Genomic DNA, 17,147 nt, shown 5'->3' with positions numbered 1-17,147 from the left:
ATGGAGGACCTTGTGTCTATGATTAGGGGAGAATTTTTGGATTTGTTTGAGACAGAAAGTCCATTTTTTATCTGTCAGTGAGTGCCCCAGATCTTCCTCCCAGCGTTGCCGGACCCCTCTGTCCCATACCTATTTGAGCTCTATACAAGCTTTGTATAGTTTAGTAACTTAGTGTGTTCCCTCTTTATATGTAATAAGCAGAGTAAGTGGAGTGAAATCTGCGGGTGGGAATGGGAAGGAAGTGATGGTAGAGCAAAGTACCACCAGTTGTCTGGCGACTATAAAATTGTCCATGTAAGTCATCCCTGGAAGTGCAGATAATCCAGTCAGTGTGCGCGCCCGACCCCAAATTTATATATCGAAGATCGAGAAGCCGCCACAACTAATGACGTGCTCTTGCAGAGCTGTAATTGGCTGCCAATTCTACCTGGAAGTGATGGCAGCCATCTAACGAATCGGCTTTGGCAGGGACTAAAATAAATGCAAAACAAATAAAAGGGGGCAGGGCAGGAATACCCTGACCCCTAGATTCGGTCCTGGGGTTCCAAGGAGACCCTGCCAGGGGAACAATAAGTTTTCTTTTTTTAATTTACGGTGAAATCTGAGATGTCTGTGAATAAAAAAAACACAAGCGTGGTATCCCATGCTTGTTTTTAAAGTACGCCCCTTGGGTGGGCCAGGTCCAGCGGCATGCCACTATTTATGAAAACTGGATGGGGGGCCCCCCCTCCTAGGGCCTATTTATGCCATGGGGACCACATTCTCCCTGGGGCCTATGATAATAATTAGGTGGCCTTGGGGACCCCACTTGGCCCCGGGAACCACCACCTCCTCTGCCTATATAACTTAGTACCTTGCAAAGGTCTTCCTGCCTTTTCCCACACTGATAGACAGCTTAACAAAATGCCCCAGAGCGTGTTTTCTGTCAACTTTGGCGATACGTTCTAGATGCAGAGGAATAGGAGGACATCTCCACCAAACAAAGAAGCACTTACTTTATTTAGTTAGGAGGAAGCACCCGTTTGGTGGAGAATCACCTCTTTGGAGTCTTGTCATTTTCTCTTGACAAGGATTCACATTATTACAAATTTGTAGATGAAGACGCTCAAGGAAAATTCACATTGCCAAAATGACATGCACACCAGGTCACATTACCCCATTGTCGTTTACACAGTGGTAGTGCAGAATATGCACAAGACATTTACCCAATGAGTTACCACTTACTAATTAACCAGATGAAAGTACTCCAGCTGTGAATAACGTTTTCTGCAAAACTGGGGCCTCTTCTTGGAAAAAATGAGGTTCCGTTCTGACCCTGGTGCGCATTTCTCTGAAATTAAACCTCAAAAGGAAACACTTACAACAATAAACATAGGAGGGGCCCTAGTTGAAGTTCCACGTTAGTAAAGGACAAACGTTTGTAACTTCTTGGGCTTGGTGATTGCAAATCAAATATGTTTCCTCTTGTATTCCATGTTGGAAAACAACCTGAAATCCTTAGTGGAGGTTGATCTAATTGAGCAAAATCTGTTCTGTAGTAACTGTGACGAGTGGTTTCTTTTTTGTTGTATCTTGGTGAAAGCAGTGTCCTAGGTTCACCCTTTTTAAATACCTGAAGTATGCAAATTCCCAAAATCTATAGTGTCACTCACACACCCACTCAGACACTCACACTGCCATTCAAAGACCCATAGCACCACTCGCAGTCACAGACCCTCACAGCCACTCGCACACCCATCCATAGGCCCACAGTGCTACTTACAGACCCAGTCACAGACTCGCAAAGGCACTCGTACACCTACTCACAGACCCACACAAGTATTCACAAACCAACTCAAAGATCCATACAGGCTCTCACACATTTACTTACAGACCATACAGCCACTCACAGACCTATACAGCCACTCACATATCAATTCTTGAAATATGTTACAGTAATGAAATCTCACTCATGCACCTGCTCAATTGACGATACAGCCACTCACCCACCCATACAGCTACTCACACACCTACTCACTTGGCCACAGCCACTCATCCATAGTTAATCGCACACCCAATCACTTACTCATAAATATACTAACATGTGCTCACTCACCTATACAGTCACTAACACAAGCATACATTCACACATACAGCCACTTGCACGTTTACTCTCACCCATGGTCACTCACACACCCATTCGACACTTAGGCACCATTTTACACACCCCACCACTCACTCATACAGCCTCTCACATACCCACTGGCACACCCACCCACACAGTCACTCAGACACCAATACAGCCACTCACTCACCCATTCAACCACTCTCACATGGATACACACAGTCACTCATATTTTGTTACAAATAGTATCACTCAGTAGTAGTACACAAAGTTTACTAATTTAACATTTATATTATCCTACTATATACCTTTTAACACTCAAACTCATAGAAAATACTTACACTCAATGGATGATGTCATCAGGGATGGCAATGGAGATATCATCAGTGATGTCACTGACCATGTCATGAGTGATGCAATATGGGAGGTCATAAGCAGTGTATTGCGGGGGCGTTATTTATAGTTTGTTCAGGTAACTAGAACTGCTGAATTTCTATGGTTTTGTACAAGTGAAATCTGAGCCTAACTATATGTCCCTATAACCTTATAACCTTTGGTTTTTTTCAGTGATATACATAAATTAACCATATAATTCCTCACCGTAAACAATATTTTGTGAAACTCTTCTCTTGTGTTTATGTACAGTATGACCTTGCATCTTAGTTCTAATCACTTCATGCAAGGATGGCTTCTAACACTGTCATGGTGTCCAGTGAAGGAGAAATACCATAATCAAGATTTATAAGGATTGTATTGTATTGTATTGTAATTAAACTTATAATGCGCTCAGCTACCCGCATGGGGTCTCCCGGCGCCGATTAGAGGTAGCAGTGACATGAGTCTAGCAGGTATGTTGAATTATATCAAATAAGAAGAATTAAACAATCTTCCAAAGGGAAAGAATGCTTCAGAAATCTACCTGCCTAGACCCCCCCCCCCTCCCACACGCACACACAATCCACTTTTCTATTTTGGAACCATGTAGTGAGGTGAAATATTATGGCAGAGCACTCATAACAGTGTCTCCTTGCTAGGGCTCATATTATATCAGGATATGGATTCTAGCAAGGCAAAGACAAGCTTACATACAGAAACTGGATGTAGGCAGGAAGCATTAGTTCCATGACTGGAATGCCCTATGAGTTTGTGCACACCTGCAAATATATATGCTTATAGGTATTCACCAACTCCTCTCTAATCTCTTCTCACACTGGAAAGGTCACAATGTATTCCTTAAAAGTGAACAGGGAAATCTATTTTACGGGGTGGAGAAAAAAAGGTGGTGATATAGGGAAAGGGGAAATATACTCTCACTTTAGAAACACTAAAAAAAACATGCAGCAGAAGTTTGAATGAGCATAGGTAAGTGTGAATATTTGCAGATGCAAATCTATAATTGACAACATTTTGCTAGGAGTAATGTTTTTAGGATCACGTGTAAACTATTGTGAATTACTGAAAGTTGTAAACCAATACAAGGCCTGGACATGCAGGTGCACGTTTGAGAGTTTAGTTAAGAATAGGGGCTTATTTCTTTCCATGTTACCTATAGGTGCTTTAAAGCAATTCTCAAAATTATTTCTTTAGATCGGTTTGCATTAGGCACATTTTCTTAACGGATGCCTCAAAGAAATTGTATGCAAAGTTGTAGAATAGTTTAGCGTTTTTTTTTAATGAAGTTGCAAATTGTGTACATTTTATTTTGTAAGCTAACAATCAAAAATCTTGCTTTCATGCTTTTGCATGCATTCACATTTAATGAGGGAACATTTTGGGCAGATTAAAAATAGCCTACAATAGTTAAATTTTGCAAATATCTGTGCGTATTTGTATATTGAATCCACTGTCGATAATGCAAGCTGAAGTTGCAGTTAACTTCCTTTCTTACGAACACTTGCTCAGATTGTAAATTATTTGCATTAATGAATTACATATGTTATTGTGAATTACTTTTACATACATATACAAATCTTGTATTAGTGGTGGACAATCATCTTTCCCACAGCAATACTCTGGGACTGTAAACTCGTAGCCAAGGGTTTGTGCCGCATGAGGTTGGGCTTAGCCTATTTGTCCATTGACAAAAATAAATATGAAAACTTGTTGTTCTTGACGCCAACAGTATGTTTGGTTTTGGGAATTCCACATCCCTGGTTTCTAAAGTGAAACAGTGCGTAAATAACCCCGGTTTTAGTTGCTCAGAGGACTTCATAGATTCCAAGGGAGTACTATGCTGGTAAACTCTACACCCTGCAAACACTGACAATCACTGGCCTATGAGGAGATTAGAGGGTGTGAATAACACCCAAAATTGACAGAAATACAAATGCAGGTTTGTGAGTTTTCTTTTATGAAATGTTAAGTAGTTTCTATGTGTTTATATTCCCAATATTAACTTGCACTCGAGCATTTCTAATATTAACCATATTTATCTAGTATGGTCTAGTTTACCAATACATAGAGAATTGTAAAACAAATACATTTGTGATTATGCTTGATTTCTCAGAATTAAGAGGGGATCACACCCAATAAAAATGAATATTGGCACATCTCTGTAAACTAAGACTGTGAGAGAGTTGGCGTGATCGCTCTCTGTGGTGCTAAAGAATAATTAGCTACATAGCCCCAAAGGCTAGGGAAATCTAACTGAGGGACGGCAAAAGTATTTAAACCAACGTTACTAGATTAGTACCACCTGCAAAAGCAGAATACTACAATGAGATGAAGCAATGATTTGTCAGACAGACTTTTTTTTAACCCTATAAAAAGACCCATCTCAAGATATGAGGTTTCAACTTCTTCCAGTGACAGATTATTTCCACAATAAACACTCCGCCGGCTAAAAAGAAAATCTCACAGAAGATAGTTTAACCCCCTTGCACACATGCAGATCAGATTCTGGAAAAATACCTTGGCTAGGAATGTTACCCTCGAGCAAAAACCTGATGAATGAGCAGAAAATTGCCACCAACATGGAAACAACTTATACACAGTAAAGTATATTTATGAGTGCAATCTGATCTCTGAAATAAACAAAGGAGAACTGTGTGACATTCAAATGACAACAGTAAGTGGTGCAAGAAAGAAGCTAAATACAAAGAAATGTTGGATCTTTCCGGATTTTACTTAATTATCTTCTATGTACATGAAGTTGCAGAAATAATTTACTTCACAACTTTAGTTGAGATATCTATTACAAGAAGCAACTATTCTAGGATTCCAATACAGGAAAATCAAAATCTTGTAGATTAAAACAAATGTTGCGTTGGCCAAAAGAAATTATACATTGGAACTAGAAATGTGTTCTGCCTCGTGGATCATAGGCAGGTGGCAGAGAGGGAGGATAGTTTACAGACTGCACAAGAATAAGGCCAATTTTTCCAATAAGCACATGGGATAACTCTCTGGAATTCTAAGATTGATTTGATTACACATCGACTCCATATTTTACTGCAAAAATGACAAAATGTAATATAAATGCTCAATGTTCACAATCTCCGTTAATCCTACAACCGGACACTGGGTGTAGGATATGACCTATTTTCTTTTACAGTTTCTGTTTGTCACATCAGTGGCCTTAATATATGTTATTTAGCTCTTTCAAAAAGACTGCTGTAGCTGCACATTGCAATGCATTTAAATTTGGAGAATGGCTAGTATATTTCTATGGGCCTTGTAAATTGTATATAATTGCTTTTACAATTTAAACTTTAAGACAGATTTACAAGAAATGCAGATATTTTGCTGACATACATTTTCAAATCGGCGGGTGGAGGGTGGGAAGGGAGACCACTAACACATGCAATGTATTGCAGGGCAATAAAGTCATATCCACCGCACATAAGTGCCACTACACTGCAAGGTAAGTATACAAATATTACTCCGCATTTCACTTGTATGCATCTTCCAAGGTAGGATAGGTGGGGGAAAGAGTAACAATTATGTAATTTCTTACAATACTATGGCATAATAGTACAGTAGATACAAAACTCTGGATCGATTTTGTTAGCCTCAATAAACTGACAAAATGCCTTTCAAAAAGCTTCAAAATCAATTTTGCTCAAATCATTCTGTGAAAATCTAAAACATTTCTTCAGAGATCTTTCCAATTAAAACTACTTTTGTCTTACACACTGCAATGAAAAATAGATTACCAGTATGTTAAAAATGCAAGCGAAACTTCCGCAATTCTCACAAATCTAAAGTTAAAAAAAGAGCATTGGCAAAGCTAATGTGAAGGGCTGGCATGTAAAACAGACAATAGGTGGCACTATTATTTCAAGTGTGCAAAATTGTGAAGCCAAAACTGACCGTTTCTGCTTGATGGGGGATACGTGAGAATCCACAATATGGGGTAACTCTGGCAGTATGGAACACATTAGAGTTGCCAACAGACTAGCTATAGCGGTCTATGGCCAGATGCTAAAATAGAGAAACATAGAGGTGAGATACCAAACTGCTTGCGCCTGCCCCATTTTGGCCCAGACCTACAACTGTCTACCACATGAAGCCACAGGTTCACCAATCGCTACGACCAGTGCTGCCACACATTTCGTCTAGTACAACGGTTGCAACCCCACCTCAATTAAGTTCTATCAGAGGTGTACAAAAAGACAAATATTTCAAACAGCGTCCTTGAATATGGACCTTGCTGCCGGATAGATGTTTGAAAGGGTTGAACTATACTGCATAAAGAATTGCAGACAATAAGTACGCTGTTAACAAAGCTTCCATTTTAAATCAATGGTAAGCAAAAATTGGAAGACGCTGAATATTTCCAAACACAATCGATCAATAACATGTTTTTAACTGAAGTTTTGACAGATTAGCTTATTTCAAGATTATTATTTTGCTTAGTACATGACCTTGTTTAAATTTTTTCACAGTTGAGCTCCAGTCAAACTAATCGGAACCCTAATGCACAACGAGTAAAGTCACTGGTTAGCTTCCCCATTTACCAGTATACTAATTGGTTTTACATTTAAAAGAACAACATATTTCATAAATCACAGCATTTCTGATAGAGATATTGTGCTGCACGGTAAGGTACATGAATCGCTACATAAAAAGTAGTTGCATTCTACCACAAGAGATCCCTGGCATAAATACTGAGTTGAGTATCAATTTAGGAGATTTAATGGAGTGAAAATTGCAAGTGACCTTCTCGCAGAAATCAGAGAAAGCTTGGTCTTCTAAATGAAAACATGCTAAAATCAAGTGCTGAGGATTCTGTTCAAATCTCATTTTGGTATTGCCGATGTTTTGAAGGATGCACATTTTAGGAGGAACATATCAACTGTGAAGCTGAAAAGTAGTTGATTCTTGGGACCATCAAGGACGGAGGCTGTGGAAGTCAGGACAATACAGGAAGATTTGGGATACCCAAATACTGATGAGTGAGTCGCCACCTATTCATGGGTGTTCACATGACTACGAGCAGATCCAATGCGGGGCAGCATGAGCTGGTTTTACAGTAGCCTGGGGAGCTATTACAATCCGTAACACGGCTGGATCCTCCACTTGTCCATAAGAGGCAGAACTCACTACTGCTCATGGACGTAGCCTCTTAAGCAATGTGCATCCTGAGTGAAAGCCTTCAACATCACAAGTTAGTAGTCCTGAGACTGGCCCTCTTCTCTCGGCTGAAGGTTGGCCCGAAGTTTGTACATGTGGTTTAAAGAATCTGTAAAGAATGTCCCAATGGTGTTAATTTCCATCAACGTCAGGTTATCCAACTAAAAGGAGATACAAATAAAGCGCATTAGACTTGATGGACCACTGCTGGACTTTAACAAGTCAAACAACACAGTGTGCATAATTTCAGTCTGTCCATCCACACTGAACTACTGACGAATGCATCAGACACCAACAAGAATATTTCCATTTTCCAATCCGGTGGCACCTAATCAAAGTGTTATGCTGTTTAGTCAGGTACAACAGACAGGAACAATGCAGTAGAGTTTTTCTGTAACTAATACAGTCTCAAAATTAAATAAGTTTTAGCTTGCCACTCACTGTTAAGTTGAGGGAGGCAAGTCAGATTTGACGCAAACAGTGACTGAGCTGCCACAAAGTCTAATCATTCTAGCGTCTATTAGATGAACTGGTTTCTGTAAAGTCTACCAGGCTTAACAGCAATGCTTGTGTCTGCAACATATATGTAATAAGTAAAAAAATACAAAATGACTAGAATCCAATGGAAATATTCAAAGGTGATAGAAAACACAAATTGGAAATGCTTAATAAAAAATAATAATTTTAAAAAGCGGAGGGCACTGTCAGAAAAACAAAATCAAAGAAAGACGTGCTGGATGCTTTTCTCAGAAATGCCTGACCTGCCTCCCTCCAGGACAGCAGGGTCTCTACACTCCCCATGGGAAATAATTTTCACAAGGGCTGGCTCAAAACATGCCCAGTTGCTACCAGACTATTGCTTCCCTTGTAGGCAGATGCAGATTCCTGTGCACTCAAGACCTTCTGTACTCTCGAGCTGCAGAAGATAAATTCTAATTCAAAATGCAAACAGACTCCAAGAAACTGTGCCTGGACCCCCTGGCCTAGTTGTCCAGAGTTCAAAAGTCAAAAACTGGGGGAACGTGGCACAAAGAAGAATTTCTTGCACAGGAACTCAGGAATCATTGTATTCCAAATTTCTAATAACGGTTTGCTCCGAAACAGCAAAGCAAAATCACTGCCTCCCCAGCAGAAAATATTCGGTCTAACTACATTGAATCCTATGTACATTCGGTGATTTGAATTTCGGTCTCAGGAGATGGGAATCGACTTAGGCAACCTCTTCCCATCTCCTCCAGAATATTGCAGACTAGTAACCTTATAATCTACAACAGAGGTTCTAAACCGGAGGTCCAGAGACCTGGGGGTGTCCACAAAGTCTACTCAGGGGTGTCAGCAATAGCTTAGAAAATTCATTAATATTAACAGATTAATAAAGAGTATATTAATAAAGGATAAAAAGGTACAATTTAAATTTTTAAAACGTTCTGTTAAGGAATTTGAAATTGGAGGCTAAAAATTAAATGTGTCAGATTGATTTGTGGAGGAGTGCAAATGCATCAAACAGAATACAGTATGGACAATAAGTGGCTTCAAATGAATTTAGAAAAGCCACAAACCTCCTATAAAAAAAATCTGATTTTTGTTTATATTTAATTGCTAATTTCTGTATTAGTAGTGTATTGTTTTGCAGGTCAAATCATTGAAAATGCTTAGGCCCGGATCCCCAGCTTCCAGTAATGACTCAGTGGGGGTCCCTAGATAACAATAATGATTTAGTGGAGGTTCACAGGTTCCACTAATGATTAAGTGAGAGTCCACAGAAGTCAAAAAGGCCAAGTACCAGTAGTATAAAGCATCACTTACATTTTTGAGAATCAAATATTCAAATGTACTGCAGCTAAGAAAACTGCCAGGAGAGCAGGGGCACAGGTTCGGCTATATCCCTTCTAGTACCACGTCACCCGCTATCTACAGCATGCTAGATCAGCTGTGAGAAAGCAGTAAACCTGTGTGCACCTATATCACTCTTTCCCAGTTCTATATAGAACCCCTATCTTCTCTTCCACTCCTATGGACAGACGAGTAGGTTAACACAAAAATAGCTAAATCAAATACATCTTTTTAGGAATAGGTACTTTTTATCAACACACTCACCTGTGGGCTAGTTGGGAGGGCAGCATAATCCACAGTTCTTCAACACAATTATCCAACAGACATCCATAGATCTCAGACACCTTATTTTGGGGAGTTCTTGGCCCTAAGCTAATCAACACAGGACCTAATGTACCTTGGATGTGGCTCTGTCCTCTTGTTTCCTCATGCATCACAGATAATGGTTATATTTAGTAGAAAACTAGTTACTGAAGCAAACAGCATGTGACAGAATATGTTAAATCAATAACTGACAAGTACATGTACAATAACAAAAGCATTTATTGACAGGCAAGTAGAAAACTCCACCTATTAAAACATGTTACTGCCCCATTTGCAATCAACCCCCTTAAACAATAACAAAACAGGGACACAAAGGCCCTTAAGAGTAGATGCAGCATCGAGACTGAGCTTGTAAAACTTAAACTACTGTTAGTGACAATCATTTCCCAACCTCCCCTACCACTCCCACAAAGAAGACCCCCAAACCCGCAATCTAGGTCATCAGATTGTCCTGAAAGTCTCTCGCAGACCCTTTTTCGCGAACATAAATGCTTTCCCTTGATGGTCTATACTGGACTGCACCAGGAAGTTTATCCCCCGCCAGATGCTATCAAACCACTCCCTACCATCTCCTTCTGTGGGGGCTAATTACAAGTGCCCCACTGAATTGTGATCCATGCGCAAAAACTTGTCTGCACAGGGATCACAATTACAAGCGGTCTGATGTTTATTGTGCCCGATATGGTACCTGGTGCAATAATGATCGTACCTTTTGTCAAATTTCAGCAAGCCACATTTGTTGGAATTTAACAAGGGTAAAAGGCTCGGTATTTAACAGGACATGCAGATTTTTGTGCACCAAGCACCAACATCTGTATGATATTAACCAAAACGTCTTAAAGGCCGTACAGACGATCATTTTTGAATCCGACAAATTATGAACAACTTGGTGTCACATTTGCATCAGATGCGGTAATGAATGCCCAGCCACTCCTAATCAAGCCCTGTGGCTCTAGAGGTGTGCACTTCCAGCCTAGTCTTAAGATCGAGGTGGGGAAGCCCCGGTCTACAACTAGTTCTATGCTCCGATCTTAGATTTCTATTTTTAATAGCTTACCTCAGAATTTTTCCATCCATTCTACAGATTTTATGTAGACATTCACAGTGCCACTCACAGCTGTACTGTCTATGAGTCCTGGGAAGATTATAAATGCATTCTCCATCAGCAATTGTATGTTCCTAGATACACTCATTCCATTTTTGATGTCGGTACTCAGCATTTTCCTGCTTCTGCCCTCTCATTCTACAAGCAATGCTCTTTAATTTCCCTTCCTCTACCTTCACAGCAATTTCAATATTTATTTACTACTCCGCCAAAGCTGTCTGCGGCATATTGAACAAACTATGGTCCTTTCTCCAATTTAAAGTCCTAAGACACTAACTACAGACTCTTTTTACAGGAACCCCCACCCTATGATTACAAAAGTCATTATTCCGTTTCCTTCTCTCCAGCTGGGCAGTAGAGGACAGAAATAGTCAGGGAGAGTTAGGTGTATCCTATGTGATCACAGATTATCAAAGCCGAAAGTGAGCTTCCCAAGGAATTTGCTTTCACTTTGGATGCTGTTCTTTTGAGATCCAACATCAAATTGGGTCCGGATGACGGGCAACTGCACTTGGTAGTTATGAAACACTTTTCATTCACCTGTAATCAAACGTTTGCTTTCTTCTATTCACTCAGGGCCTCAGGCGCCATGCTGATCCTACCATAGTTTCATGTCAAGAAGTGGGACACAGCTTTCCCTATTGCTTAATTGTCTCTTGGACCACTCCAGACTTTCACTACCAAAGCCGGCCCCCCCAGGGGACTGCCAACACAGACACTGATTCCTTTAATGGTGAAGGCTTGCAATTTCCAGATCAGTTGGGGACAACGCCACTCTGGCTGAGGGACGGCACCTCCAGTGTATGATGGGTTGCATCACAGGAGTGCGGAAAAGACGCAGTCATCTTGGTCTCCAGTCAACCCTACTCCCTGTTTTTCGATGCTAGTGACGGAACGGTTCCGTCACGAGCGCCGGTTGGGCTGTGCTTATGACACAACCGTTCCGACAAGACCATATTTTAGAACCTTCAGCACAGCGCGAAAATTTGCGCCGCGCTGAAGGTGTTAAGCCAAAGATGTCTAATTTATTTAATTATTTTAGAGTTGCTCTGCCTATATACAGTTTCCTGTACTATGACCTTTCAGAAGAGTGACTACTGGGACACTCCATTATCTTCTCCCATACAGTGTTCCAACATACCTTGGCATGGGCTTCCTGTTCCTTGACAAAGCTGTCCGCAGACAACCGAAGCTTTGCGATCCGTGTGTCCCAGGTGTCCTTGATGAGGGTCCGAATTTCATCTGCTTTTGGGATATTGTCAGAGGCGCTGAAATGATAAATAATCCAACAGCCTTTTTTAAGCATGAGATATTTTTACTTGAACAATTCTATCCCTAAAGTCTTAACGAGAACAAGTTTTCCAGCTGCTCCTCACTAAGTACATTGGTTAACACTCAGCAATTACCATGATTTCATGTCACACAAGGAAGACAATGTGGTGGAGGCAGAGTTCCTCAATGATTCTTCTTACCATTGCAGCAGCACAGTCTTAAGACACAGGTCTTCTTAATTGCATTTTTCAGCCAAGGACTTTATAGCCAAAAAATACACTCTTCAAAATACAAAAACTTGGGAGTCTGATTTGTCACACTCTGAAGGACCATTGTAAAGATCCTCATTAGCAAATTATCTATTAACCCTTTGGTTAGACCGGTCAGCCTAACGGTGGTCTTTCCCCAAACCTTTTGCCTTCACCACTCCTACTTTTGATGATCTTGTTCTTGTCCATAGGACTCTGTGCACGTTACCACTGCTAAAATGATTGTGCTTTATACCCTAATCATGGTAGAATGGGCTTATGCCCAATTGTCACACTAAATTTAAAGTGGTACTCCACGTACCCAGGGCCGTAGGGTGCAATGCATTTAAAAGGTTGGACATATAAAACTTAACGTACTTGTTTTGGTAGTGGAAACATTCATTTTTCACTACTGCAAGGCCTACCTCTGCCATAGGGTGACATTGGGTTAACTTATTCCATTTAATAATTGATAACTTTCAATTGGGAACAGATAGGAATGCCGAGTTTTGCGTCTAAAGAATTGTAATTTGAAGGCTTTTTGAGTGATAAAGCCAGATTTTACGTCACAATTCTGAAAATGCCACTTTTATAAAGTTGTGGAGGAAGCTGGCTCTGTATATACTATACCAAAAAGAGGTATAGTGTGCACAGAGTCCAGTGAGTCCCCAAACGTCTCTCCGAGGATAAAGCAGATAATACCTTCCTCTCAATTTAGTTACTAGCTGGGCTGAGCAGTTAGGGTAGTGTGAATGCATTTGTTACTAATACCCCTACAAGGCAGGAAAACACACTCAATGACTAACCCTGCCAATGGTTGTAAAAAATATAACTTTAGTTACTTTTATTTTAGGAACCAAGTTGAAGTCAGTTACAGGTAAGAAGCCTTTTCAAATTCTTATTGGCAAATGGTTTGTATAGCATTTAATAATACTTTGCATGTACATGAAAAACTTTTCAATGTGCAAAAGGATACTCTGTATTCAGGATCAACACTTGGTACAATGTAGTGAGAGATCAATGCATTCCTATGGGAGGTAAGTAACTTACAGTTAAGTAAACAGTTGAGGGTTCAGTCTCCTTGGGTTTTGGTTAACACTGGGTAAGGGTCGGACCAGGGTAGGTACAGCACCACCAGCAGCACAGAGGCAGATGGTTGCAGAGGTCACTGGGCCCAATGTTATCCTATGGAGGCTGGGGGCACCTCCAAGAGGCACTGGTTGCAGGTAAGTACCTGTGGATCAGGGACATAGGCCCTGGTGGTTGAGGTCAGCAATGGAGGGACCACCAAGGAGCATGGATACTGCACTACCAGCGGCACGGGGCGGCCAGGTGCAGAGTGCAAAGGAGGCATCAAGTGTTCTGTAGAAACCAATAGAGAAAGTTGGTTGAAGAAAAAGGCATCAGGCTGGTTCCAGAAGACTGGCCGAAGGAATCCCACCACTGGAGAGGTACGTTGGATTGTCAGGGAATGCCAGGAGACCATCAGTTGAGGACCTCAAGGCCTGTGGGCTGCGGGTGCAGGGGTGTCTTTAGGCGCTGCTTTTTTCTCTCTCAGGTCAGGGTTGGGGGGGGGACGCTGCAGGAGTTGTGGAGAAGTTCAGGAGAGTTTGCCAATGCTAGTTCCCAGGTCAGGATCGCTGTGGGTTGGAGGCACTTCACTGGATAGGTGGGCGACTTGGACCGTGGGCGTCCGGTGCAGAGAGGTGCAAGATGTCGCAGATCCGCCTGGATCCGGAGTCCTTAGGTTAGTTCTTGGCTGGACAAATCCGGTGTCCACTGGAGACAACAGTGTGGAATGTAGAGCAGGTCACCGAGTTTCTTGGAGATTGCTGGCTACAGGACATGCTGGTTTCTGCAAGCAGGGTCGCTGGGGGATGAGACAGGCTAGAAGTCAGTCATCATCGTCTTCTGGACTGCTGCATGGCTCTTTGGTCCTTCTTCGTAGGTCATCGATTCTGAGGAGAAATATTCATGTTGGTCCTTAAATACTAAATGTAAGGGTGTTACTGGGTTTGAAGGGCAGTAGCTTGATGGCTACTGTCCCTTAGGATGACTACATCCTTTAGGTGCCCCCTCCCTCAGGGGTGAGGGGCACATCCCTATTCGTATTGGACTCAATGCTCCTAATCAAGATAGAGAATTTTCTGGCGCAGGGTTCACCTCAGCTCCTGGCCACCACTGGGTGTGCCAAGCTAAGGTGGACACTTCAATTCTGTTTACAAATTTTCCCACCTGCCCTGTTTACAAAAGTGGGGCCAGGGCGGGAATCTCCACTTTTTTGAAGGTGCCCAATCAGCAAGACACCGGTAGGAGCCTTTGAGGCTCACCACCAAGTGTTGCTGTTCTTACCAGGGGGAGGTTTGAAGCATCTTCACCCAGAGCAGGCTTGGTTTCTGATCTCCGAGAACACAAAGGCTCTCACCCAATGAGGTCAGAGACCTGTCTGGTGGTGGCTGGAAGACAGTGGTCATTTTTCAGGGGCATCTCCAAGATGCCCTCTGAGCGCATTTTATAACTAATCTAACAGTGTGGAGTTATTATGCGGAGATGAGAGATTTAGTACCAAACTTCCCAGCTTTCAGTAAAGCCATCATGGAGCTTATTTATTTATTTATAAAGTTTTATATAGCGCGAACTTGATCCAGAAGGATATCAGAGCGCTTTACAATTTGAGACAAAGGTAACAAATCAGAACATTAGTGAAGCCTGCACAAAGAACATGACTTATTTGTCCTTCACTGAAAATATATTTTTACCTGTGGTAAGAACTTGGGACATATTAGGGAATTACATTATAGTCTGGGATTGAAGGAACAAAACTAAACACATCTATTGGTAGTAAGAAATAAACTGATAAGAATCCATATTGAACAATAAAACCACTAACCTGTAACTGAAGAACAGCCCTTTGCTCTGGGATGTGTGCCCATTTGCCCTTTATGTTGCTCTTTTGCCCAGGTCTATTGTGGTGTCCTGTGATCTATGCACAGATGTTACGGCTTTCCCACTTGCTACCACTTTAGTGAACAGCGTTTGCCTGGAAGACTTCTGTTAGGCCATGATGCATATGGAATGTGCTATGGAAACAGGTCCCTACGCTAGACTCACTTTTGAGAAGGTATGCAGAGAGCTCCACTCAGCCCGTAGTTGGGGCAAGTGATTGGAGTCTACCGGTATGTGGCAGCAGGGCAATTACACTTACACGGCCAAAGGAGAGGAGATGGTGCTTCACAAAGTATCGGCTATGTTTGGTCTGTATTCTGGGCATTGGTTTGTGGAGTGAAGTTAAAGAGTACAAGGCTGAGGTTTTGAAACCCTCATGCAGATATTTTGCCTACCCTGTTGTAGCGTCATGTGGTGGGTGGTTTGCTGCTTCAGAGCACGGACTGCGTACTATGAAGCCGGAGTTCATAATGACAAACTCGCAGCTCACGTACTCAATATAGCTTTATTGCACTTACAATGTCTGGTAATGGCACAACCACTATGGGGGCATAGCGCTCATGCATGTATGCCCTCACCTGTGGTATGGTGCACTCTATCTTAGGGCTTTGAAGCCTGCTAGAGGGGAGACTTGCCTATGCTACAGGCAGTGGTTGTGGGCATGGCACACATAGGTGTGTGCCATGTTGAATCTTTGGTTTTGTCTGCACCAAAACAAGCAGCCTGCAATGGTAGTGTGTGGCCGTTAAGGTGAAGGGTCTCTGTGGATGGCACAATACATGCTGTAGCCCTCAGAGGCCCTCTCGCAAGGCCCTTGGTAGCTGGGGCACCTTTTATAAGGGACTTACATGTGGCCCAGAAGTGTGCCAATTGTGGAAACAAAGGTACATTTGTGGGAAAGAACACAGGTGCTGGGGCCTGGTTACCAGCATCCAAGCACACACTCAGTCAAGTTAGCACCAGGTATCTGACAAAAAGTTAGGGGGTAGCAATGCAAAAAGGGGCACTTTCCTACAAGTTGGCATTTTCTTATCCTAGCCATTTGGTACCTGCAGCTTGTCCCTATTTCACAAGACTAGGTGCAGCTGGCAGTTGGTCTTTGTATATTGCTCCCAGACAGTAAGGCCAAAAAAGACTTCAAAGTGGGCATGAGGTATAAATAATGGCCCCTCAGACCGAGCTCTTCAGTACACAACTGGAGCTGTGTAAGACTTAGAATAAGGACTGATGTGCTGCAAGAAAAAACAAACAGTCCAAATATCACCTTATTTCCTGGAAGAACACCCGCCTTTACAGTGAACCTAAGGTGCCTGAGCACGTGTGCTGGTGGTCCCCCAATGCTACATTACCTTTCCGCTGAAACTGGCTCGCAAGATACCCCTGGCAGGACATCTCAGGCAGGACAAAACCTTTGCCAGGCTGGTCACCCACTTCTATTGGCCCGGAATGAAGACCGCTTCAGGTACTTTCTGTAGGACTTGTTTCACCTGCCATGCTATCCGGCACCCAGAAGCCATCCCTCAAAGGACCGTGGCTCCACCTTCAGTGACTAGGGCCCTGATGGGGATTTTTACCCGAGGAAATGGTGTCCGACAGGGGCACCAACTTCATGTCCGTGTACATATAAATCATGTTGGAAGAATGTGAGGTAACCTACAAGTTCTGCTCACCTTACCATCCCCAGACTAATAGCTTGTTGAAAGGTTCAACAAGACTCAAGGCGCATGATTATGAGCCTGCC

At 42.1% G+C, this 17,147-nt stretch overlaps 1 protein-coding gene across 1 annotated transcript in view; it reads right to left on the bottom strand.

The window, feature by feature from the left end:
• Nucleotides 1–5,209: 5,209 nt before the first annotated feature.
• The window catches only part of GINS2 (GINS complex subunit 2), a 37,453-nt gene continuing 25,515 nt past the window's right edge, over nt 5,210–17,147 (bottom strand). Inside the window, exons 4-5 of the mRNA XM_086945860.1 lie at nt 12,082–12,208; nt 5,210–7,839 (exon numbers count right to left, since the gene is read on the bottom strand). Of these exons, the coding sequence (XP_086801986.1) occupies nt 7,714–7,839; nt 12,082–12,208 (253 nt within the window). The 3' untranslated portion in view covers nt 5,210–7,713. The remainder of the gene's footprint in view (nt 7,840–12,081; nt 12,209–17,147) is intronic.

The sequence above is a fragment of the Lissotriton vulgaris genome, chromosome 12 (assembly GCF_964263255.1).
Source record: "Lissotriton vulgaris chromosome 12, aLisVul1.2, whole genome shotgun sequence".
Classification (NCBI taxonomy): domain Eukaryota; kingdom Metazoa; phylum Chordata; class Amphibia; order Caudata; family Salamandridae; genus Lissotriton; species Lissotriton vulgaris.
Note: the sequence above shows the minus strand (reverse complement) of the source record. Positions and strands in the feature narration are given on the sequence as shown.